Here is a 26884-nt window from a genome sequence, read left to right on the forward strand (position 1 = left end):
AGGCTGCCAGAACACAATAGTGGAATGCCCATGAGACTCAACAAAAACCTAAAACTCATTTTATGACAATTTGGTTAAATTACCTCCATTTAGTGAAAACATTTGAAAGTACTTGATGGATAATTGAACAGAGACACAAAAAGGAGTCAGTTTTACATCATGCGGTTTAATATGGGGGCTTTTGGTTTTGCTTTATACAGTATGGTGGGAGTGAAAATGCATCTGTACTCATGAACAGTGATGACTGCACTGTACACACTATTGCCATTAAGATAATTGATCTATAGCTATTAATAATGATGGCTACTTGATCCCCCATACAAGGCATTTAGGAGGGAAAATGTCCTTCAGGTAAAAATGTATCTGATATAGATCCCTTTACATACAACAAATCTGACAATTAGACAAAGGGAAAAACAAAAAATATGATAAAGCACATTCAATACAATACCCTCAAAGAGAAAACATGATTTCCTCCAAGATTGTACTGTATATCCCAGAGAAACCCACACGACTATATCCTCACACATCCCACATTAATGCACATGTACACTGACAACCTATCTCAGACCAACAATACAGTGCACCAGGTCTCCTTGGACTGAATGTATAAAAAACAATATTTGAGGTACTAATATCTTCCAATCACATTGTAAAATAAAGATGGATACAGTAACAACCCTGTTAAAACACTCTAGACTACCTCTTTATCAACATTAAGTGCTATATATATAGCAATGACCTACAGGTATGTCCAAATGCGAGGTCCAATGACCTACAGGTATGTCCTAACGTAAGCTCCAATGACCTACAGGTATGTCCTAACGTCAGCTCCAATGACCTACAGGTATGTCCTAACGTAAGCTTCAATGACCTACAGGTATGTCCTAACGTAAGCTCCAATGACCTACAGGTATGTCCTAACGTCAGCTCCAATGACCTACAGGTATGTCTTAACGTCAGCTCCAATGACCTACAGGTATGTCCTAGCGTCAGCTCCAATGACCTACAGGTATGTCCTAACGTAAGCTCCAATGACCTACAGGTATGTCCTAACGTCAGCTCCAGTGACCTACAGGTATGTCCTAACGTAAGCTCCAATGACCTACAGGTATGTCCTAACGTAAGCTCCAATGACCTATAGGTATGTCCTAACGTCAGCTCCAATGACCTACAGGTATGTCCTAACGTAAGCTCCAATGACCTATAGATATGTCCTAACGTCAGCTCCAATGACCTACAGGTATGTCCTAACGTAAGCTCCAATGACCTACAGGTATGTCCTAACGTAAGCTCCAATGACCTACAGGTATGTCCAAACGTAAGCTCCAATGACCTACAGGTATGTCCTAACGTAAGCTCCAATGACCTACAGGTATGTCCAAACACAAAGTCCAATGACTCCCAATGTGATTTGGGTAGTTCTTTTGAGCTATAAATAAACCCATCACCCTGATCATCTTTGTTGATGCTTAAAGCATTTCACACAAAAACGGTACACTGTGGGGAAAGGGAATTATCCCCAAATAAAATATCAAAGGACAGATACACTTTAACATCATAGCAGTGCATTATCAAATCAAGCATCTGGTGGAGAGATGGAGAGAGCTGGGCTTGTTAAAGTACTATGGTGGCAAGACCAGAACATCAGAAATCTAATTATGCTTCAAAACCCAGGAAAATACGAAGACGTGGGGCAATAACAAGCAATTAGCAGACGGTAACTATAACATAAGCATGACCCGTTAGCCTTAAGTGAATTACTAAACACCACAGACACACACATTACTGTTAAGCTTGATTTGTTGTGCGTAGAGGTACATAATGAAGGGCCGTTGTTTTACTGTTAAAACACCAATGAAATTGCTTCAGAAATATAAAATAGTCCAGTACAGGTTTAACAAGCCCACAATGGCTTTGTTTACACAGGTAGCCAAATTCTGATATATTGCCACTAATTTGTAATTTGACCAATCAGATCAGATGTTTTTCCAATTATTGGCCAAAACATCAGAAATAGTCTGCCACAAACACTCGGGGGGGGGGGGAGACTTCAGGTGAGTCATCTATAAATGCATATCAATATGAGTATCATTCACACTCTATTTTCATCATTGTGTTTCTGCTAGAAACATTCTCAAACACATTCACCTTACAGGAAGGAGTATGGCTTTTAATTAAAAAAAATGCAGAGGCTTCCTGAACCACTTACACCAAGCAGGTTTTACAAACGGCAGGGGGACCATTCACAGGTCACGATGATGAAACATGAAGGGGAAGAACTACAGCAACGCACAATATCAAGACACATTAGAAATTCCAACAGGGTTGTGGAAAGTGTTAAAATCTAAAGCACATGACAACAGTGAAAGGTGTGTAAGACAACTCCAAGCATTTCATTAATTCACCAGTCAATCTATTTTGTCAGTGCTGCTCGTGTGTTTCACTATTCATAGGTGCTGGAAGTCATCGTGAAGAGGTTAAATGAGCAAAAACACGCACAGAAGGGATTGTCAAGCAGCAGAAATGAAGAGGAATAGAGAAACAACACCACAAATGCACATTCCAGAAAGCAGCAAAACATTTTGAGAAGGATATTCCCTATGGCTAAAACACTGTGCACAGGATAAGAAAGTTATGGACGGAAGGCAACAGTTTTCAGTGTTCAAAGGAAAATGGCACCTTTACTTTGAAACATATTCCATTATACAGCTATATCTGTTAGAAAGTATATTGAACACAAAAAAACCCTCAGAAGCAAAACTGTGCCCGCTTTCGACTTTGGAAACACACAAACTTGACTTCAAGTAATTGCTTAACCTCATAAAGTGAATAATAGTGCAAAACATTGTTAATACATTACTAAAGAAATAAGATCTATCCTGTTTCTTCTCTAAAGAACTCAATATACTTCAACTCAAAGGACTGTTCTTGTTGGCTGCATCACAATCTTGTGGACATCAGTTAGCCCTTGTTTGGCTCATAAATCGCTAACAAAGACTTATATTAAAACATTACAGTACAGTCTGCTTGCTCAGTCTCAACTATTTCACATCAATGACTTTACATTTATTACAGTGCAAAACAATAAGACACTCAGATTCTTCCAACTCAGACATAACACTGCCAACACCCCAATAACAACAAATTGCCATCACAATCCTCAAAGTCCATAATCCCTTCCCTATTGTTGAAAGAAAAATAAACTTAGTTTCAATTATTATATCTCTATTTGCTTCCTTCTTGAGATGTTTCTGGTTCATGGATCTGGAATGACTAACTCTTGGACAATGGACATGGACTTAATGCTACAAGAGTGATTGTTAATCTAGGACACCAGTGACAAGAAGCAGAAATGTACAGCAGCAGCTTGCCTGGTACCTTTAGGGGGCAACTGCCATGTGTCAAGACTCCAGTCATTCACTCGTAAATGAGCATACCAACGTCTGCCCATCCATGGCTGCGATTGCCTCCAGACATCTAGATGCTTTGGCTACACAACGCAATACAACACAGAGAAGCACACTCACAACACACATGTCGTGTGATCACACACATACTTACACACACACGAGTCAAAATGGAACTGGACCAATAAAGAGAGCCACAGTGACGGACAGACCTTTCAGTCTCCCTGCACACAAGAGAGAGTGGCTACAATCACCATCAGTCACACTCAGGTCATTCAGTATCCATTGAATCGTTCAGTTCCACCATTTCGTGTCAGTTCAACACATCCTGGTGTCCCTTCTCAGTCTAGCAGGTGGAAGAGGCCACCACCGGAGAGGGTGATACGGTTTGCTGGGGCTGTCCTGTCTTCAGAATAATTTATTCAAAATCATCGCTCCCCTCTTTTCTTTACCCAGTACTTCAGGTGGAGGACAAACCCAGGACCCAGGACCAGAGAGGGTAGTGCTGTGTGTGTGCAGTTCCCAGGGTGTCATGGGGCCTTTCTCAGATCTCTGTGCCCCCCATGGCTCCCCCACCCGTGCCCGCGGGGTAGTGCCTGACTCCCCCGCCCCTGCGCAGGGAGGAGAGGGCCACTGTGCAGCAGCCACGCAGCAGTGAGCCAAAGTGGTAAATTGGCAGTCCATCGCGCCGTGCCCCCTGGCACAGCCATGCCACCGTGGGCACCACGGGCACTGCCACCGCCAGCAGGTCCACCAGGAAGTGGCGGCTCCAGTAGCTCTTCACTGCGGGTCCAGACTCAGAAGAGGTAGACTCCTCTGCTCCCCCTACTGCTCCCTGAACCTCAGCCTCTTCATCATCATCAACCTCCACCACTGTCACCCCAGCTATCTCTTGTAGCGAGCTGCTCCTGGGCTGGGAGGTGTGGGGCCGCTCCTCCATCTCCACTGACCTCACCTCCTCAATCTCTCTCTGATTCTTCACCTCCAAAACCTCCTCCCTCTGATTATATAGATCTAACTCCCTGACCTCCCCCTGCTTCCCCTCCCCCACCAACCCCAGCACCTTTACCTCCTCCTGCTTACACAACTGTACCAACCCCACCTCCTCCTCCTCCTGCTGCTTGCCTACCTCTACCATCCCCACTGCGCCCTCCCCCACTACCTCTATATGCCTCTCCAACTCTCCCACCATCTTCCCATCCTCCTTCACTGATAGGGAGGCCATATCCACTGCACAGGAGACAGAGACAGAGCTGGGTAAAGGAGTACCAGGAGCGGGCTCAGCTGTTGTAGCTGTGAGGGTTGTCATGGTGACTGACGTCATGGTAACCGAGTCCAGGTCGTCTCCCTCGTCTGAGACCCAGGTGGAGGTGGGGCTGCAGGCCTGAGAGCGGAAGGTGCGCTCGGCGATGGTGTCCAGGTCAGAGGCGTAGCCCAACCCCACCGGGACGGGGCAGCTCTCTGTCTGGACGGCCTGCTCCCTGAGGTGGTGCAGGTACAGGTGGTGGTGGGACAGACAGGAGTGGTTGGTGCTGGCCGCCCCACCCATGGCACAGCGCAGGGGCACCACCCTGTCCTGCCCGGTGCACAGCTTCTCGTAGGTGGAGGAGTGTGGCAGGTGGGAGTAGGTGCTGAGCAGTGAGGCTGTCTCCTCAGATAGGAATGCTGCCTCCAGGAGTAAGTCTGCCCTGTGACTACTGGCTGCACTGTGACTGCGACTCTCCCCACAGCACACAAAGCCGCTGTCATGGTTCTCCTCCCCTGACAGGCCATTCCCGTTCTTATCCCCCAGCGCATTGTCGCTAAGCTTGGTGTAGGTAGAACTATGGGTCAGAGAACGGGCTGGGGAGCCGTCACAGGACCCACACAGACTCTTGGAGCCACCCCCTCCAGTCCCTGATGCAGCGGGACTACTCCCAGGCCATGATCCCGCAGTCCCAGGCCTCCCAGCCCGAGAACCCCCTGCCACTCCTCTTGCTGCAGCAGCCTCCTGCTCCTTGGCCACCCCGTTCTGAGCCAGCTCCATGCTGAGCAGCAGGGTCTCCAGCTTGTGGTTCTGGACGTTGATGTCCTGGAAGTATTTCTGGACACCGGTGTCGGTTGAGTCACTGGAGCTGAGGTTGGTGCGCACTACGTCCACCACTTCCTTGAGCTGCTGGATCTCCCTGCGCGCCTCTTTCAGAGCCAGCTGGGCCTCCACGCGGTGACACTCCTCTTCAACCCAGTCCTCCTGCATCCGACACAGCTGGGTCTTCAACGCATCGATCTCAGAGTCCCTGTGACAGACAGAGGAGAAGGAGGAACGAGTGAACGAGGTTGAGAGAGAGCGAGGGAGTGAACAAGGGAGGTTTAAAAGAGAGCGATTTAGTAATAATGTTTGGCGATTTAGTAATTTGCCTTCAAAAAATGATGTTTAAATATCAACAAAATTACAAAATGAAAGAGTTATGAGGGTCATTTGATGGAAATGGGGTAGCAGTTGACATTCAAATCTATATTTCAAAAGCGCATAACATTTCCAAAACAAAAAATGCTCAAATGAAAATGTACTTGTTTGAACGAGACCAGAGTAAAATGGGAAAATGTAATGGTCCAAGTCAAGATCTTCCTTTTGGCTAGAGAATCACTCCAGTGTGTCCTTCTGTGTGTCTCACCTGTCCTGCAGCCTGTCGACTGACTCCTTGAGGCGGGCCCTCAGGTGCCTGATACACACCTCCTTCTGCTGCAGGGGTGTGAGGTACTGCTCTGGGGGAGGGGGGCGGATGCCATGGTTATCTGTACATGAGGCGTATGCCTTCATGTGACGCCTTGGAGAGAGAGAGAGAGAGAGAGCGGAAACAGGAAAAACAAAGATCTATTGAAATCCATTATCTTCTATAAGCTTCATTATAAGACATTATTAAAACCCCTTACTCTCGTTGGAATTGGCCTATATGGATAGCGATAAATTAAAATGTTTGTTATTTGCATACCCATGGTAGCAATTAAAAAGGGAACAGTTTAGAGATTATGGGAAAATGATTAGACTAAATGTGAGGAGACAACAGTTCATCTAACACAAGACTGAATCCAAACATTACACTGTTGATTTTATTAGCATTTTACATTTACTGTACTTTTCACCACATTTGTTGATAATGAAATCTGAAAATACTTTGGGGGTCAGTACAACATAAACCCTTGCCATTTTTGGTCTTGAGTGAGAGGTCTAACTGGCGTCTCCAAGTGACCACACACCTCTCCAAAATGTGCACAGTTCTCAAGTCATTTCAATGCACTTTTATGACTCAAAGAAGAATCTTCAACTACAGTGGGGAGAACAAGTATTTGATACACTGCCGATTTTGCAGGTTTTCCTACTTACAAAGTATGTAGAGGTCTGTAATTTTTATCATAGGTACACTTCAACTGTGAGAGACGTAATCTAAAACAACAATCCAGCCCGGCAGGATGCTCTCGATTGTACATCTGTAAAGGTTTGTGAGTGTTTTTGGTGACAAGCCGAATTTCTTCAGCCTCCTGAGTTTGAAGAGACGCTGCTGCGTCTTCTTCACCACGCTGTCTGTGTGGGTGGACCATTTCAGTTTGTCCGTGATGTGTACGCCGAGGAACTTAAAACTTTCCACCTTCCACACTACTGTCCCATCGAGATACGATCTTACAGCGTTAGGTTTTCACAAGGCAATTAAGAGAAGCGGATCGTAATTTTGGTGCAAATAGAATAGTCATGAGTGTATTCAGATGCGTGGTCCACGGCAGATTTTCTTCACAATACAACAAACACAGGCCCATTCTGTTCAGGACAACCCAGGGTATAACGCCATGTCACCTTGTAACTGTACATCAAACATAGTTATCATAAACGTTGACACCGTATACGACGTGAGTCTTATGATATGTAAATGTGGAGTGCACATTTGGGCTCACGTGTGTTTAGCTTGCTTGTAGGACATCGAAGCGGTATTTATTATAATCTTCAACATCTCATCTCTCAAAATACAGAGAGTCCTCGTAATTTACACCTTCTCTCAGTCAGACAACAAACATTTTTCAGAAGTCGCCCAATTAGCGGGAGGGATGGGGGCAACTCCTTGTCGTGCTCAAGTTCAGAACGGCTGTCAGTCAAACCCCATACAGAGCTGTGAAGCGGAGACCCTGAGCTCTGACGTCATGTATAGCCACTGCGTTCCAATTTAGGCGCTGATCAGTGTCAAGGGCTATGGCCTCATACATTCTTCTAACAAGTTATAAGACCTTTTAAAAACATGTCCTTATAATACAAAACATAACACTTTTGTAGGCTACTTTGCAGTAGGCACTCATTCTCCCATGTAGGAGAATGATACCGACATGGGGTATGATACTGACATGTATCGCTGAAGAAATGTAAAGGTAAGTTCCTATTAAGCGGAAATCGGCAGCGTTTACCTTGAATGCAGTCTCAGCTAATGCGGGAACATTGCCTTTAAATTTCAATCACCCTGGGACGCTGAATTTCCTCGATTCGGATTGAATAGAGCCCTTAGTCTTATAGATTGATGGGGTAGCCAATTTCTGTCTTACCCCTTGGTGGGGCTGCAATCACTGCCCTTGCAGGAGCCAGAGTTAGTGCTGCTGCTGCTGAGAGAGGCGTTGCCATAGGGATCTCTGTTGCTGACTGGGGCAGCTGTCCTTCTGTACCAGAGTGAGAGGGACAGTTAATACATCAGGCAATATAGACAGACAGAGTACTATTAACTGACATTATCAAACACCAGAACAAATCCTGCCTCAATAAAACTCAACCAACATTAAATCATGCCCAAAACTCACCCACTAAAAAACACAGACTCAAAACATGCCAAGACAGACACATACATTAAAAGGCCATGATGAAGGAGGACATATAGTATGCTCTGTAACACAGATGATATTACACGATGGCTCAAAGATGCCATGCACTTTGAGTAGATGAAAGCTGTCAAGAAAACCAATAGCCAAGACAAAGTAGAACTTCAATCATGTCTGCAACGCCTATCAATAAATGAGAATGCCAAAAGTGAAAGGTTACTCCCAGCCAACAACAGATCAGCTCGCATGTGATGGTTTAGAAAGTACCTGGATTCAATCTACATGCCATGGACTTTGTACCATAACGCTCTAACATCCCACATCTAGTGATGCTCAACAACAGAACAAGTTATCAAAAGTTCCAATTAAAACTTTAAAAAGCATATTGAATGACAATATACATTTGTCATTCAATAAATTGGCATAAAGACTAAATACAGTGCATTCGGAAAGTATTCAGACCCCTTGATTTTTCCCAGATCTTGTTACAGCCTTATTATAAAATTGATTACATCGTTTTTTCCCTCAATCTACACAGAATACAAAACAGGTTTTTAGAAATGTTAGCAAAAATTTGTATGAAATATCACATTGAAATAAGTATTCAGACCCTTTACTCAGTACTTTATTGAAGCACCTCTGGCAGCGATTACAGCCTTGAGTCTTCTTGGGTTTGACACTACAAGCTTGGCACACCTATATTTGGGGAGTTTCTCCCATTCTTCTCTGCAGATCCTCTCAAGCTCTGTCAGGTTGGATGGGGAGCGTCGCTGCACAGCTATTTTCAGGTCTCTCCAGAGACGTTCGATTGGGTTCAAGTCTGGGATCTGGCCGGGCCATTCAGAGACTTGTCCCGAAGCCCCTCATGCGTTGTCTTGGCTGTGTGCTTAGGGTTGTTGTCCTGTTGGAAGGTGAACCTTTGCTTCAGAGCAGGTTTTCATCAAGGATTTCTTTGTACTTTGCTCAGTTCATCTTTCCATCGATCCTAACTTGTCTCCCAGTCCCTGCTGCTGAAAACCATCCCCACAGTATGATGCGGCCACCACCATGCTTTACCGTAGTGACGGTGCCAGGTTTCCTTCAGATGTGACGCTTGGCATTCAGGCCGAAGAGTTCAATCTTGGTTTCATCACACCAGAGAATCTTGTTTGTCATAGTCTGAGAGTCTTTAGGTGCCTTTTGGCAAACTCCTGTCATGTGCCTTTTACTGAGGACTAGCTTTCTTCTGGCCACTCTATCATAAAGGCCTGATTTGTGGAATGCTGCAGAGATGGTCATCCTTCTGGACGGTTCTCTCATCTCCACAGTGCTCTGTCAGAGTAACCCTTGGCCCTTCTCCCCCGATTGCTCAGTTTGGCCGAGCGGACAGCTCTAGGAAGAGTCTTGGTGGTTCCAAACTTCTTCCATTTAAGAATGATGGAGGCCACTTTGTTCTTGGGGACCTTCAATGCTGCAGAATTCTTTTGGTACCCTTCCCCAGATCTGTGCCTCCACACAATCCTGTCTCGGAGCTCTACTGACAATTCCTTCGACCTCATGGCTTGGTTTTTGCTCTGACATACACTGTCAACTGTGGGACCTTACATAGACAGGTGTGTGCCTTTCCAAATCATGTCCAATTAATTGAATTTACCACAGGTGGACTCCAATCAAGTTGTAGAAATATCTCAAGGATGATCAATGGAAACAGGATGCACTTGAGCTCAATTTCCAGTCACATAGCAAAAGTTCTGAATACTTATGTAAATAAGGTATCTGTTTTTATTTTTTTATACATTTGCAAAATTTCTGAAAACCTGTTTTCGCTGTGTCGTTATGGGGTATTGTGTGTAGATTGATGAGGGAAAAAACTATTAAATCCATTCTAGAATAAGTCTAACGTAACAAAATGTAGAAAAAGGGAAGGGGTCTGAATACTTTCTGAATGCACTGCACATGCCTAGGGAACGAAGTCAGAGAGATACAACAACAAAAAATTGATGGAGTGAGAGGGATAAAGGGAGAGTTGTGCTAACCGAGAGTGCCGCTCCGGAGACTTGGTAGTGAGATATCCTCGATCCGTTGGGCGCATTGAAACCATATAGTCTGTCTCCATTGGAATGTAGTCTAGCTCTATGAACCTGCAATAGTCAAACCTAACCAAAGACAACAAGCTATTATAGTGAGGAGATAGTGATGTCTGTCAGACTGAGATTCAGGCTAGAACCCAGTGACCAACATCAATAGTACTTAGGGCTTATACCCTGTGGTGGCCAAATACATCAACAATGGTCATCATGGGATAAGTAAAGTGAGTACATATCTAGTTTGATAGTGAGACTGTTTAAAGTAAAATAAAGACCGTAGCCTGGATTGTTTAGAGCAGAATCACTGGCTAATGATGAATGAGAAATTAATTTAGAATGAAATGGATTAAAGTATTACTTCTCCTTAAAAACGGGCTCATTAGAACTTAATCCTTGGCTCTGGGAGATTCCTCTACACTGCTGTGTGTAAATACAGCAGCTTTGTTCTTTAATGAGAGAGAGCATAGGCATATTACAACTACTAACGAGACTTGAACTTGCCCTGTCGAGGTCTGCTATAGGCAAACAGGGCATCTGAAGATGACTTCATCTAAACATTATTCTCCTAAACAAAGAAATGATTAAACCATGATTAAGATGCTGACATGTGGACCAGACACATTTCTGCCTTCTTACTCTGTCCCCCTACTGTCCCCCTCAGGACGAAAGGTGAGCAGTGGCATCAGAGACCACACCAAAAAATATACACAATTACAGCCTGCAATCTGGGGAAATTCCCGACCTCACATAACCCTTAACAAAAACAACATCAGAGCAAGAAACCCAAAAAAGTCAGCAGAATTAACAACTGGGAAAAGAAGAAAACAAAAGAAAGTAGAATGAAATTCTGTTGAAATCATATTCATGTAGTCTACATTCACGTCATCTACATTTTATTAGTGAAGGAATGGGGAAGGGGCACTGTGATGGGCAACTCCTGTCCTGTACTAGTCTGTTACTGTTGTCAAATTGGTACATTTACTAATGACAGGCAATTAAACAAAGCAATCAAATTCTGGCAGTTATCCAGGAGGACAGTAGTGTTGCCCAATCACTGGCTTCCAGACTGGGTGGGAGGAGATAAGCAGTGCCAAACAGATAGAACCAGCTGTTGGGAGCAGTTTTATTTTAGGAAGGGTTATGTCAGGTTATGACAAAGGCCAACAGCATACAAACAGAAAACGGTCAAGCTGAGAAATGCAGCGGAAGCAAGCCTGGAAAGAAAGGTCTAGAAAATGTAAAATGTGTGGGCTAAATAAGGTTCGGCACAATTTCAGTCCATCATTACATCTCTTCTCCTTTGAGATGGACCCTGGTGTGAAAGTGCTTGATGTGGGGCAAGCTGGTGTTATGATGTGTACGCAGGCTGTGCTGATGCTGTGTGAGGAATAGTCCTGTACAGAGTGGTTGCAAGAAGTGAGAGGAGAATGTGGTGGGACAGAGAGACTGCTCTTATAAACTACCACACAATAACTACGGTCCGGTTTGAAGATGGTTTAAGAGATTGTCCAGCGTGACTGACCAGCCAGCACTACTACTTTAACAGCTGTACTCTTCAGTAAATGCACTGTTAAATCAGTCAATCACCTCATCAAGCTATTGGCTATAATATTGGCACATGTCAGTGTACCACCAATTCTGTTTGGTGCATCTGGAGGGTTTATCAGTGAATGTCAAAGATCAATGGATCTCTGTCTGTGCCGGTCTGTCCAGCTATGACTACGGCACATGAGCATGCTCTCTGGGACGGTATGACTGAAGGGTGTCTCACGCAGGGGGCGCGGGCACGGGTACGGGTACAGGCACGGGCGAGGAGGAGGACGACAGCATTTGCTGCAAGCGCCGTTTGGGCTGCAGAGCCTTCAGAGGGTTGAATCTAGGGAGAGAGACGACAGAAAGGACCAGAGCTGGGTTCTATCTTCGCTCCAGTTTTCCAAGCCTAATAGAGTTCATGCTACTCTTGCGCTGTAGCTAGGACATTGGACATGAGTAATTCATTGCAGTGAAATACAGTATCAACGTAAAGACAACTTTAAATAGACAGAGTGCAAGTTCACAATATAGTTGCAGTGTGTTAAATAAACGGAGATCCAATCATTCACTCCCTTTATAGCAACTCTTACCATAATCCCAACACACCACTGCATTCATTTTAGCTGACAAAGCAGTAACATGGTCAAACCAACCATGTTGGAAAAAAAGAGAGAAAAGCAAAGCTCTAAAGTGCTGACGCGACTGTGACAAGAGAGAGAGAGAGAGAGAGAGAGAGACAGAGAGAGAGAGAGAGAAAATTGGCCTGTAACCGCTTATGGAGCTCAGCAGCTGATGGGACTGAAGCAAAACTGAGCCTCAGCTCACCCAGGAGATTGTGAGCCCCTGTAGCAATAAAGACAAACACAAGTTCACACACAGCATTCAATACTCAGCGAGACATCACATCACTAAACGTGTTCTCTGGGAAGGACATACCCACATTCTTCACCCCTGACCATTTCTTGTGGCTGATGATAAGAAGACAAAATGGATGAGGTAGGGAGAACAACATAGAGAGATGCGAGAGAGAGAGCGAGAGAGAGGTTGACTAAGAGGTTGACTGAAAAAGTTCAAAGGAGAAGGATTTAGAGGAAAATAGGGCTGTTCAATAGAAACGGGAGATTAGTAAAATGGAGTACGAGGGATTTTAAAAGGATGAGTCAAAAATAAATGAGGGTGTACTTATATAAGAGACGGGGTTAAGTGGGGAACATGAGAGTGTGAAGGTAATCTAAAAAGAAGATGAAAGGAGAGCGATAGAGGATGAATTAGAAAAATTAGGACAGACTGGTTGAATCAACATTGTTCCCATGTCATTTCAATGATGTTTTTTACTGTCACATACACCGCATAGGTGCAGTGAAACGTGTTGTTTTACAGGGTCAGCCGTAGAAGTACGGCACCCCGGGAGCAAATTAGGGTTAAGTGTCTTGCTCAAGGACACATCGGCGGATTCTTCATCTTGGCGGCTCGGGGATTCGAACCAGTGACCTTTCAGGTTATTGGCCCAACGCACTAACCGCTAGGCTACCTGCCACCCACGTTGAACCGACGTGGAATAGACGTTGAATTGACGTCTGCGCCCAGTGTTTCAGATGTGTAGGTGTGTATGCAGTGCTGTACCTGCGTGAGCCCAACGCAGACCTCTGGGTGGAAGGCGCAGGGGCAGACATGGAGCCAGACAGCCTCTCTCGCCCTCTCTTTTCGTATTTCTCTGTCTCTCTCTCACTCTGCAGCTTCAGCTCTGCAGTGACAGCCAGCCTGAGAGAGGAAAACAGACAAATGAACACAGTGAGTTCTATACAAACACACAAACAGGCACCGACTCTGTGGCACTGTGGACCAGGCATGACACACTGTTTTGAACCGACAAAACATGCAATTGTTTTCAAGTATGAATAAGTCAGTGAGGTCACACACACACACTTATTTTGTTTTTCTATCCTCGTGGGGACCTAAAATTAATTTCCATTCAAAATCCTATTTTCCCTAAGCCCTTCCCCTAATTCTAACCCCTAAACTTAAAATAGCCTTTGTCCTCATGGGAATGTGGGAAATGTCCCCACGAGGGAGAATTTTCTTTGTTTTACTATCCTTGTGGCTAGTAAATCTCACACACACACACACACACACACACACACACACACACACACACACACACACACACACACACACACACACACACACACACACACACACACACACTTCTGCTGACTTCCTTGGTGATAACTATAGATGTTTCAGCTTCATGCTTTGTGCTGACAAGCTGGCAGGAGTCAGGGATGGCACATATCTAGGATCAGCCCAGCCAGACAGAGCACCAGGGAGAGTCAGCCAATCACCACTTACTAGTCTGGCCACAGGCCTGAGACGGTAGAGAGCAGTGTTAGTGCTTCAACAGCAAATGGTTTATGGATTTGATTCAGTGATAAATAACAATCTAAGTCAGGCAAGCCCTGCGACAGTCGTTGCGGTCTATCGATACGACCTAATTAACATGCTATCAAAGCTCAAGTTGAAATATATTGCAATGTTGCGCAAATGCCGATTGCAAAATAAGATATGGGTCTCAATGTCAACAATGTGCCAAGTATGTCTATTCCTCATAATCTCTTGGCCATGCACAGTCAGTGGAGATAAGCAGTGATGATTGAGAGAGACAGACCTGATTGGGGAGGTAGAAAGGGAGAGATCAGCAGCAGGTATGATAACAGAGGTAGATGAGGAGAGACAGAGAGAGAGGGAGAGTACATGAAGGGAAAGAGGGGATTAATCCCATTAATCATAGAACACAGGATTTAGTGAGTTCAGGAGCCAAGTGTGCACCATAAGCCTGGCCCCTAAATCTCCCTCAGGCTTCTCCATAAACCCACCCATCCTTCTGTATGTGTGGGCACAGAGCTACCTCTCATTATTGGTCTTGACCTTCTCCTCCTCATCTGTCATCCCCTCTCCTAAAATACACTCCCATATAGTTATTCCTTTACTTTTCCTCTGTCCCTCTGCCCTGTGTTTCTGATCATGAAAAAGGACCCTACCGTTATGTGAGCAAAGCCAGTCCTTCAGACTCTCAAAGACAATGCTACACTGTACACACTGTAGTTTATGTTGTCCCCATTTCCTCTGTCCTTGCCTGACAGGGTTGGGCAGTAGTGTACTGTTTGTCCCAACCCTGCAGTGTAGAGTGAGTAACCATGTTGAATCACCCCTCAGCAGCCAGCCAGCCAGCTGGCCAGACAGACGCCCACTCAGCCTGCAATGCTATATATTTATTTATTATTATTATTTTTATTTTACCTTTATTTAACTAGGCAAGTCATATAGACAGACAGACAAAGAGTCAGCCAGCCAGCCACCCAGAGAGACAGACAGCCTGAGACAGATACCCACTCAGTCTCCCCTGCTACAGACAGACAGACAGACAGACAGACAGACAGACAGACAGACAGACAGACAGACAGACAGACAGACAGACAGACAGACAGACAGACAGACAGACAGACAGACAGACAGACAGACAGACAGACAGACAGACAGACAGACAGACACCTGTCTCATTGCTACAGAGAGACTGCTACAGAGAGACAGCTACAGAGAGACAGCGAGACTGCTACAGAGAGACAAGGAGACTGCTACAGAGAGACAAGGAGCCTGCTACAGAGAGACAAGGAGACTGCTACAGAGAGACAGAGAGACTGAGACAGAAAGACTGCTACAGAGAGACTGCTACAGAGAGACAGAGAGACTGAGACAGAAAGACTGCTACGGAGAGACAGAGAGACAAGGAGACTGCTACAGAGAGACAGAAAGACTGCTACAGAAAGACAGAGAGACTGCTATGGAGAGACAGAGAGACTGCTATGGAGAGACAGAGAGACAAGGAGACTGCTACAGAGAGACCGAGAGACAGCTACAGAGAGACTGAGAGACAAGGAGACTGCTACAGAGAGACAGAGAGACTGCTACAGAGAGACTGAGAGACAAGGAGACTGCTACAGAGAGACAGAGAGACTGCTACAGAGAGACAGAGACAAGGAGACTGCTACAGAGAGACAGAGAGACTGCTACAGAGAGACTGAGAGACAAGGAGACTGCTACAGAGAGACAGAGAGACTGCTACAGAGAGACAGAGAGACTGCTACAGAGAGACAGAGAGACTGAGAGACAAGGAGACTGCTACAGAGAGACAGAGAGACTGCTACAGAGAGACAGAGACTGCTACAGAGAGACAGAGAGACAAGGAGACTGCTACAGAGAGACAGAGAGACTGCTACAGAGAGACTGAGAGACCAGGAGACTGCTACAGAGAGACTGAGAGACAAGGAGACTGCTACAGAGAGACAGAGAGACTGCTACAGAGAGACTGCTACAGAGAGACAGAGAGACTGCTACAGAGAGACAGAGAGACTGAGAGACAAGGAGACTGCTACAGAGAGACAGAGAGACTGCTACAGAGAGACAGAGACTGCTACAGAGAGACAGAGAGACAAGGAGACTGCTACAGAGAGACAGAGAGACTGCTACAGAGAGACTGAGAGACCAGGAGACTGCTACAGAGAGACTGAGAGACAAGGAGACTGCTACAGAGAGACAGAGAGACTGCTACAGAGAGACTGCTACAGAGAGACAGAGAGACTGCTACAGAGAGACAGAGAGACTGCTACAGAGAGACAGAGAGACTGCTACAGAGAGACAGAGAGACAAGGAGACTGCTACAGAGAGACAGAGAGACTGCTACAGAGAGACTGCTACAGAGAGACAGAGAGACTGAGAGACAAGGAGACTGCTACAGAGAGACAGAGAGACAGCTACAGAGAGAGACCCAGCTGGTTATCACCTCACCTCATCACTCATAATTCATCTTCACCCACAGGGTGTGACGTAACATGGTTAAAACAGCCGTTAACTCTTATGAATACAGTTAATACACACATAGGAGAGCAGCACGCAACATAGAAAGAAGGTAACAATTTCACCTACGCCGCTACCAAACCAGGTACTTACCTCAAACAGTGCAGTTACGCAAACATTTCTATTACATTTTAGTCATTTAGGGGCGGCAGGTAGCCTAGTGGTTAGAGTGTTGGGCCAGTAACCGAAAGGTTGCTAGATCGAATCCCTGAGCTGACAAGGTAAAAATCTGTCGTTCTGCCCCTGAACAAGGCAGTTAACCCAGTGTTCCTAGGCCGTCATTGAAAATAAGAATTTGTTCCTAACTGACTTGCCTAGTTAAAAAAATGTAACACTTTTTTGCAGACGCTCTTATCCAACTTACAGGACCAATTAGGGTTAAGTGCCATGCTCAAGGGCACAGCGACAGATTTTTCACCTAGTTGACTCGGGGATTCGGACTAGTGACCTTTTGGTTACTGGCCTAATGCTCTGATGTGATGCATTTGAATTATCTGTTGCACCAAGCATTGATCTAACAAGGTCCTTGTATCACACGTTAATTATGTGGCATTCAATACAGAACTACAAAATCGCTATTTCATCCATTCATTTGTTGTTTAAAGACTAGCCCTATAAAAGTAAAGCTGATATGAAAACAACAGACAAACAACAATCTCACAATCAAAGATCGTAGAAACAAAGGAAGAAATGAATCAGTGCCACGCAGCAGGAAGACACACCTGTGTCCATGATAGCTTTCCTGTTAATGGCTGTCACTAAGCAACATCAAGCCCTCTGGGCAATCAAGGCCTTCTGATGCGGAACATGATTAAATACGGAAATAAACAAACAGTCTTACCTAACACACGCACACACACAAAATAATAGGGCAAAGATAACAATAGGAACTCTGTGGAATGTTTCCAGACACTGGAAAAGCCTTTCCTGTCCTCTTCCTCTCTGATACAGCCTAAACCTATCCCTGGTTTGACAGGAGCAAGTAGACAGGGAGGGAGGCAGAGGCAATATTTCCTACTACAGATGTAGGAAATTAAACACTTGTGTATTTGAGGTTTTAAAAAAGGCTTATGAAGTCTGTAATTTCCACTTCGAAATTTCAGACTTGATTTTCCCTTACATTTTTCGTACCAACCCCTAAAAAATGTAAATTACTTATAATCCACATAATAGTTAACATTTCCTGTTGCTGCAGGATTAATTTCCTGCTGTAGCAAACTGGCTCAAATTAAGATCCTACACTACTTGACCAAAAGTATGTGGACACCTTGTCGAACATTCATTCCAAAATCATGGGCATTAACATGGACTTGGTCTACCCTTTGCTGCTATAAAAGCCCAGTCTTCTGGCTTTCCACTAGATGTTGGAACATTGCTGCGGGGACTTGCTTCCACTCAGCCACTAGATCATTAGGGAGGATGGGCACTGATGTTGGGCAATTAGGTCTGGCTGGCAGTTAGCGTTCCAATTCATCCCAAAGGTGTTCGATGGGGTTGAGGTCAGGCCTCTGTGCAGGCCAATCAAGTTCTTCCACACCGATCTTGATCAATTATTTTTGTATGGACTTCAAGTCAAATCAAATTTTATTGGTCACATACACATGGTTAGCAGATGTTAATGCGAGTGTAGCGAAATGCTTGTGCTTCTAAAGTAGTTCCGACCATGCAGTAATATCTAACAAGTAATCTAACAATTTCACAACAACTACCTTATACACACACAAGTGTAAAGGAATGAATAAGAATATGTACATATAAATATATGGATGAGCGATGGCCGAACGGCATAGGCAAGATGCAGTAGATGGTATAGAGTACAGTATATACATATGAGATGAGTAATGTAGGGTATGTAAACATTATATAAAGTGACATTGTTTAAAGTGACTAGTGATACATTTATTACATCCATTTTTTTATTATTAAAGTGGCTAGAGATTTGAGTCAGTATGTTGGCAGCAGCCACTCAATGTTAGTGATGGCTGTTTAACAGTCTGATGGCCTTGAGATAGAAGCTGTTCTTCAGTCTCTCGGTCCCAGCTTTGATGCACCTGTACTGACCTCGCCTTCTGGATGATATCGGGGTGAACAGGCAGTGGATCGGGTGGTTGTTGTCCTTGATGATCTTTTTGGCCTTCCTGTGACATCGGGTGGTGTAGGTGTCCTGGAGGGCAGGTAGTTTGCCCCCGGTGATGCGTTGTGCAGACGTCACTACCCTCTGGAGAGCCTTACGGTTGTGGGCGGAGCAGTTGCCGTACCAGGCAGTGATACAGCCTGACAGGATGCTCTCGATTGTGCATCTGTAAAAGTTTGTGAGTGTTTTTGGTGACAAGCCACATTTCTTCAGACTCCTGAGGTTGAAGAGAACAGCGCCTTCTTCACCACGCTGTCTGTGTGGGTGGACCATTTCAGTTTGTCCGTGATGTATACGCTGAGGAACTTAAAACTTTCCATCTTCTCCACTACTGTCCCGTCGATGTGGATAGGGGGGTGCTCCCTCTGCTGTTTCCTGAAGTCCACGATCATCTCATTTGTTTTGTTGACGTTGAGTGTGAGGTTATTTTCCTGACACCACACTCCGAGGGCCCTCACCTCCTCCCTGTAGGCCGTCTCGTCGTTGTTGGTAATCAAGCCTACCACTGTAGCGTCATCTGCAAACTTGATGATGGAGTTGGAGGTGTGCATGGCCACGCAGTTATGGGTAAACAGGGAATACAGGAGAGGGCTGAGAACGCACCCAGTGATGAGGATCAGCTGGGTCGAGATGTTTTTTCCTACCCTATGCTGAGCTGTAGTCGATGAACAGCATTCTTACATAGGTATTCCTCTTGTGCAGATGGGTAGGGCAGTGTGCAGTGTGACCGCGTCATCTGTGGACCTATTGGGGCGGTAAGCAAATTGGAGTGGGTCTAGGGGGTCAGGTAGGGTGGAGGTGATATGATCCTTGACTAGTCTCTCAAAGCACTTCATGATGACGGAAGTGAGTGCTACGGGTCGATAGTCGTTTAGCTCAGTTACCTTAGCTTTCTTGGGAACAGGAACAATGGCGCCCTCTTGAAGCACGTGGGAACAGCAGACTGGGATAGGGATTGATTGAATATGTCCGTAAACACACCAGCAAGCTGGTCTGCGCATGCTCTGAGGATGCAGCTAGGGGATGCCGTCTGGGCTTGCAGCCTTGTGAGAGTTAACACGTTTAAATGTTTTACTCTTGTTGGCTGCGGTGAAGGAGAGCCTGCAGGTTTTGGTAGCGGGCCGTGTCGGTGGCACTGTATTGTCCTCAAAGCGAGCAAAGAAGTTGTTTAGTTTGTCTGGGAGCAAGACATCAGGGTCCGCGACAGGGCTGGTTTTCTTTTTGTAGTCCGTGATTGACTGTAGACCCTGCCACATATCTCTCATGTCTGAGCCGTTGAATTACAACTCTACTTTGTCTCTATACTGACGCTTAGCTTGTTTGATTGCCTTGCGGAGGGAATAGCTACACTGTTTGTATTCGATCATGTTTCCGGTCGCCTTGCTCTGATTAAAAGCAGGGCTTTCAGTTTTGCGTGAATACTGCCATTAATCCACGGTTTCTGGTTGGGGAAGGTTTTAATAGTTGCCGTGGGTACAACATCACCGATGCACTTGCTAATAAACTCGCTCACCGAATCAGCGTATACATCAATGTTGTTGTCTGACCCTATCCGGAACAAATCCCAGTCCACATGATCAAAGCAATCTTGAAGCGTGGATTGAACAGACCTGAGCACGGGTATTTCCTGTTTTAGTTTCAGTCTATTGGCTGGGACCAATAAAATGGAGTTGTGGTCAGATTTCCCGAAAGGAGGGCGAGGGAGGGCTTTGTATGTGTAACAATGATCCAGAATTTTGCCAGCCCGGGTCGAGCATTTGATATGCTAATAAAATTTAGGGAGCCTATGTGGTTTCCAGTTTACATAGAATCCAATGAAGTTCTTTCCGGACCGTCGAGGTGTCTGCTTGGGGGGGGATATACACGACTGTGATTATAATTGAAGAGAATTCTCTTGGTAGATAATGCGGTCGGCATTTGACTGTAAGGAATTCTAGGTCAGGTGAACAAAAGGACTTGAGTTCCTGTATGTTGTTATGATCACACCATGACTCGTTAATCATTAGGCATACACCCACGCCCTTCTTCTTACCAGAGAGATATTTGTTTCTGTAGGCGCGATGCGTGAAGAAACCAGGTGGCTGTACCGACTCTGATAACATATCCAAAGTGAGCCATGTTTCCGTGAAACAGAGAATGTTACAATCTCTGATGTCTCTCTGGAAGGCAACCTTTGCTCGGATTTCGTCTACCTTGTTGTCAAGAGACTGGACATTGGCGATTAGTATACTCGGGAGCGATGGGCGATGTGCCCGTCTACGGAGCCTGACCAGAAGCCTGACCAGAAGCCTGACCCCTTCTGCAGCGCCGTTGTTTTGGGTCGCCTGCTGGGATCCGATCCATTGTCCTGGGTGGTGGGCCAAACAGAGGATCCGCTTCGGGAAAGTCGTATTCCTGGTCGTAATGTTGGTAAGTTGACATTGCTCCTCCCAGCTGTATGTAATAAGACTTAAGATTTCCTGGGGTAACAGTGTAAGAAATAATACATAAAAAAAGAAAATACCGCATAGTTTCCTAAGAATGCGAAGCGTGGCAGCCATCTCTGTCGGCGCTGGACAATGCCCCCATAAAGGCTTTGTGCATGGGGGCATTGTCATGCTGAATCAGGAAAGGGCCTGCCCCAATCTGTTGCTACAAAGTTACTAGCACAGAATCGTCTACAATGTCATTGCATAATGTAGCGTTAATATTTCCCATCACTGGAACTGAGGGGCCTAGACCGAAAAAGAAAATCAGCCCCTGACCATTATTCCTCCTCCACCAAACTTTACAGTTGGCACTATGCATTTGGGCAGGTAATGTTCTCCTGTCATCCGCCAAACCCAGATTCGTTCGATGGACTGCCAGATGGTGAAGCGTGATTCATCACGCCAGAGAATGCGTTTCCACTGCTCCAGAGTCCAATGGCGGCGAGCTTTACACCACTCCATCCGAAGCTGTGCATTGCGCATGGTAATCTTAGGCTTGTGTGCGGCTGCTTGGCCATGGAAACCCATTTCATTAAGCTCCTGACGAACAGTTATTGTGCTGACGTTGCTTTCAGAGGCAGTTTGTGACTCGGTAGTGACGATTGCAACAAACAGACAATTTTTACGTGCTTCAGCACTCTGCGGTCACGTTCTGTGAGCTTGTGTGGCCTACCTCTTCGCGGTTGAGCCGTTGTTGCTCCTAGACGTTTCCACTTCACAATAACAGCACTTACAGTTGACCGGAGTAGCTCTAGCATGGCAAACATTTGACAAACTGACTTGTTGGGAAGATGGCATCCTATGATGGTGCCACACAATGTTCCCTCAAATCTTTTGCATTGCTGAGCAAATTTCAGGTCTGCTGAGTGCAAACTTGAGCGTTGTGAAAATTCTGTGCAACTTCAGGTGTGCGTTTACTGTGAACACTGAGGCTGTACCCGCTATTAGTAAGTTTTGACAGTGGTCAAGTTGGCTACTGTGGCTATTTGATCATAATGTAGGTCTACCAGATTGGCCTACCATCAAAAACAATGGAGAAAATGCATCCCAGAAAATGTTAACATGGAAATAGCTGTTCTATTGTCCAGCCTACAGTAGTAGCCAATGTGTGGTGTTCAATGGAGGCCTACATTCCATGAGCCTTTTATAAAAAACATGCAGGGCCTTGACATTAACCTGTTCATCCACTTGTCCTTCAGACAAGGAGGTGACTGGAAATGTTGTTGTGTTGTTTGATGCAAGAAACCACTTTACAAAATAAAATGCATCATTATTCCCATACCATTATTACAGAGAATCAGAAAAATTATTCTACACTCTGCCTATTGGTCACTTAGATTATTCAAGCCTGTCTCAAAATACAACACTGCCCCTTTAAAGACAAAAAAAGCTCTTTACCTGACTCACTTTTCAAAGATATCTAGAAATACACACGTTTTGTGCCCTTGTAAGAAGCAATCACTCCCCTATTGCTGACTACAAATTGTCTATAACTGGGCTAATAACTCACTAGCAAAGAATATGAACAAATGTGCACATCGCTACATGTAGCTCTAGCTTTGATCTCAAAACAAGTGCATCTCCTCACGACCGCTCATGCTGTAAACACAGTCCAGTTCAAAGTGAATGACATAGATCCATATATGGCAATTGTCTAGTCAAATATACAGTAGGCCTACTTCAGCTCTGATTGGTTATGGTGCACCGGTCTATGTAGAGTATTGGTCTGAGTCGTGCCTGTCAATGCAATAGAATCCTAATCCGATGCATTCTGTCTTTAACAAAATCTCTTGCATAGTTAGTTTTGCATACTAAGTCTGGCATTGTTTGTTTTGTTTCAGTATTTTACATTGAAAGTGGATAATATTGTGTTGATTCGATCACAATTCCCACAGTAAAGGGAAATGTTGATTGTGTTGACTAACGGGGAAAACTCTAGAAATTGAGTGAAATTCAATCTCGTGCTTCTCTGCGCAAGCTGATATTTCTTCTGCATGGCAGTCCAGCACGCGTGCAGTTTAGAGGGAACATTGGTGCCACGTTGAAAGTCACTGAGCTCTTCAGCAAGGCTATTCTACTGCCAATGTTTGTCTATGGAGATTGCATGACTGTGCGCTCAATTTTATACACCTGTCAGCAACGGGTGTGGCTGAAACAGCTGAATCCACTCATTTGAAGGGGTGTCCACATATATATTTTTAAAAAGTATTGTGTATATCTGTATGTACATCACAAGGCATGTATTAAGCCCTATTATATAACACCATCCCCAGCCAAAAGTACAGGCAGCATCAGACAGGTACAGCAGCACGCAAGCAGCTTCAAAGCTGATGAAAGAGACAATGACGTACCGCAATTTCATGAGGTCCCCCTGCAAGGTACCATGAGGTCCCCCCAATAATTCTACATATTTTGCCATGTGGCAAAGATAAAATATTGCCGTTTTAAAGCTAATTTCCTGTAATTCTAAACATTTTGCCATGGCTTATGAAGTGTTCATATGCTATCCGGGGGGGGAGAGCCCCCCAAACCTTGGTATGATACACAAGTGGACAGAGACATGTGGACAGAGGGGGAAGAGAGGGAGAAATGGAGGGCAGAGATGGAGTGTGAGCGAGGGAGGAAGCTAGACAGAGAAGTAGGGAAAACCTTAATCTACCATCAAGCCTCATATGCTTATCTATCCTTCTCATGTCTAGTATCTGTAGTGACCGCCAGTATAAATTTGCACCTTCGTGGGAGTCACAGTAAAAGCTCTTTACATCCTTGATGGAATCTAACACCTTGGACACACACACACCCCATGGTTATGTTTATCACGCACACACCGGTACAGTCGCACATGCACACACTGTCACATCTCAGCATGGTCTCTCGCTCACACACACACACTCGGGAAACAGAATGTCCTTGCTCTCTCAAGGAAAGGTGACCTTGACTATTCTCATATACACCCAGGAATTCCATGTACAGGACACTGTAGCATGTGTTAAAGGAAGAAAGATAAGAGAGTGTGTCTTTCCTGCGTCACTCACTAGTATGTATGTTGTTGTACATCAAGTGAGAGTCTGAGATGTGTGTTAAAATTGTGTGCTGCTGAGCATACAAACATGCGTGTATTAATGTATTTGAACAAGAAACAGTGAAAAGCTCTGAGATTCTGACTCACAACTTACATTCCAGCCTATGGTTGGGACAGAGACACAGAATGAGTCACACCGGTTCAGTGACAGTGTAAGTGGTGCGTAACCGGTGGCAGGGAAGTCAGTCGCAGGAGAGCAGAACTAAGCAATAGCCGAAGCAGTTTAATAGCAAAACCAACGGCTTAAAGAGTAACAAGACATGGGTACAAAACCCGGCGCGCACCAGTCAACATGTGCACAAGCACTTACAAATAAACAATACCACACAAAGACATGGGGGGGGGGAACAGAGGGTTAAATACACAACACTTAATGAGGGAATGAAAACCAGGCGTGTGGGATAACAAGACAAAACCAATGGAAAATGAAAAATGGATCGGCGATGGCTAGAAGACCGGTGACGTCGACCGCCGAACACCGCCCGAACATGGAGAGGAACCGACTTCGGCAGAAGTCGTGACAGACAGTAATGATGTCCCTGGGCACACACATGCACACACACTTTCTCAATCACTGTCTAAATACTCAGAATCATTCTTTTAAGAATATGAGTCTGGTATTTATGAACCTGTATGAATTTACTTTATTAAATGTAGTTTTACAGGGGCAGTGCACATTAAATCAACAAAAAATGTGCCAGTTTTAAACCAGTCAGAATTGAGCATGGCTGTTTTCTGAATATTTGAGCAGTGGTGGCTACAACAAATGCTGTGGAATAGGTTATTTGCATATTAGGCCCAACGGTTGATCTGACAGTTTTTCTGCATAGCCAAGCATGGTGGTGGCTGCATCATATTATGGGTATGCTTGTAATTGTTAAGGACTGGGAAGTTTTTCCAGGATAAACAATAAACGTAATGGAGGTAAGCATAGACAAAATCCTAGAGGAAAACCTGGTTCAGTCTGCTTTCCACCAGACACTGGGAGATGAATTCACCTTTCAGCAGGACAATAACATAAAACACAAGGCCAAATCTATACTGCAGTTGCTTACCAAGACAACATTGAATGTTCCTGAGTGGCCGAGTTACAGTTTAGACTTAAATCTACTTGGAAATCTTTGGCAAAGACCTGAAAATGTTTGTCTAGCAATGATCAACAACCAATTTGACAGAGCTTGAAGAATTTTGAAAAAATGTAAATGTTGCACAATCCAGGTGTGCAAAGCGCTTAGAGACTTACCCAGAAAGACTCACAGCTGTAATCACTGCCAAAGGTGAATACTTATGTAAATGAGATATTTCTGTATTTCATTTTCAATACATTTGCTAACATTTCTAAAAACATATTTTCACTTATGGGGTATTGTGTGTAGATGGGTCAGAAAAAAATGATATTTAATCCATGTTGAATGCAGTCTAACACATAAAAACGTGAAATAAGTCAAGGGGTATGAATACTATGACGGCACTGTATCTTGTAACAGTAGCTCTACAACAGTATGTACAGTATCCAAGGCCCTAGACGTCCTCCCATTCCCCATGAACAACACAGTGGAATAATTATCCACTGAGTTAGTTAAATAATAGATATATGAGTCTGTTGGTTTGCAGCAGCTTATGACTCACACTTTCTTATCAGGCCAGCCCGCTCAGTCAGAAGCTAGGGAAATGGCCCCATGCACTCACAACCTCAGCCCAGAACGGCTCATAACGCGACAAATACTAACATTATTATCACACTGAAAAAATTGATAAATGTGTGCGAGGAGAGTATACTCCTAACCAAATTATCAAAACAACTTTAAGAAGGACCCCCATCTCCTCTAGAATCCTACAGGCAAGGTTCAGCACCGACAATATGACTGCACAGGACACAACAGCTCCAAAGCAGTACTTGTTACTGGTTCCAGGTAGCCTTTCCCTGTATGCCCAATGAAAAACATACTTTTTAATTCTCCATAAATTGTGCTCCAAAAGGGTTAACAAATGATCTAAATTATGATTTCTTAACTAAATATTAAAATTAACATTAAGAACATTTTGTTTTTGGTTTACATGATAACCACCAAAAGGCAACTATGTCCTCTATAGATACGAAAGTAAATACAAGCACTTGTTCAGTTAACCTTCTTAGGTACAACTTAAACATGTGTCTAAGGCAGTAGATAAGAATGCAGAAGTGTTTGTGTTGAAGCACCACAAGCACACTAATAAACAAGAAGGGCTGAATGAATTAAACTTAGTCTCAAAGTCAATCTTGAAACTGCAACGTCGACAACTTCACAAACTATGCAGCTGAAATGCAGTAAGATGCAGTTTGTAATGTCACCACTAGATAGCAGCGTCTGTATTTAACTGTGTTATTTTTGTATCAAGGATGAGTCAGTGTTTATTTTGGCGCCAGTCCAGTGTTCGCACAAAAGTAGCACAGATTGCTAGCTCGCTAG

General features: G+C 44.6%; 1 protein-coding gene and 1 long non-coding RNA gene across 5 annotated transcripts in view; one reads left to right on the forward strand and one right to left on the reverse strand.

The window, feature by feature from the left end:
* The first annotated feature begins 929 nt into the window (after positions 1 to 929).
* LOC115166001 (uncharacterized) lies at positions 930 to 1672 on the forward strand. Its single transcript, XR_003870258.1, has 2 exons — positions 930 to 1045; positions 1376 to 1672. It is a non-coding gene; the product is annotated as an uncharacterized LOC115166001 (long non-coding RNA).
* LOC115165998 (syntaphilin) overlaps positions 1071 to 26884 on the reverse strand; it is a 40892-nt gene continuing 15078 nt past the window's right edge. The window contains exons 2-7 of one of the 4 annotated variants that reach the window (XM_029719587.1): positions 13463 to 13600; positions 12078 to 12182; positions 10256 to 10375; positions 7974 to 8084; positions 6065 to 6217; positions 1071 to 5686 (exon numbers count right to left, since the gene is read on the reverse strand). In XM_029719587.1, the coding sequence (XP_029575447.1) occupies positions 3955 to 5686; positions 6065 to 6217; positions 7974 to 8084; positions 10256 to 10375; positions 12078 to 12182; positions 13463 to 13512 (2271 nt within the window). In that variant the 5' untranslated portion in view covers positions 13513 to 13600 and the 3' untranslated portion in view covers positions 1071 to 3954. The remainder of the gene's footprint in view (positions 5687 to 6064; positions 6218 to 7973; positions 8085 to 10255; positions 10376 to 12077; positions 12183 to 13462; positions 13601 to 26884) is intronic. The other 3 variants (XM_029719588.1, XM_029719589.1, XM_029719590.1) reach the window with 3 other exon arrangements.

The sequence above is a fragment of the Salmo trutta genome, chromosome 28 (genome assembly GCF_901001165.1).
Source record: "Salmo trutta chromosome 28, fSalTru1.1, whole genome shotgun sequence".
NCBI classification, from domain to species: domain Eukaryota; kingdom Metazoa; phylum Chordata; class Actinopteri; order Salmoniformes; family Salmonidae; genus Salmo; species Salmo trutta.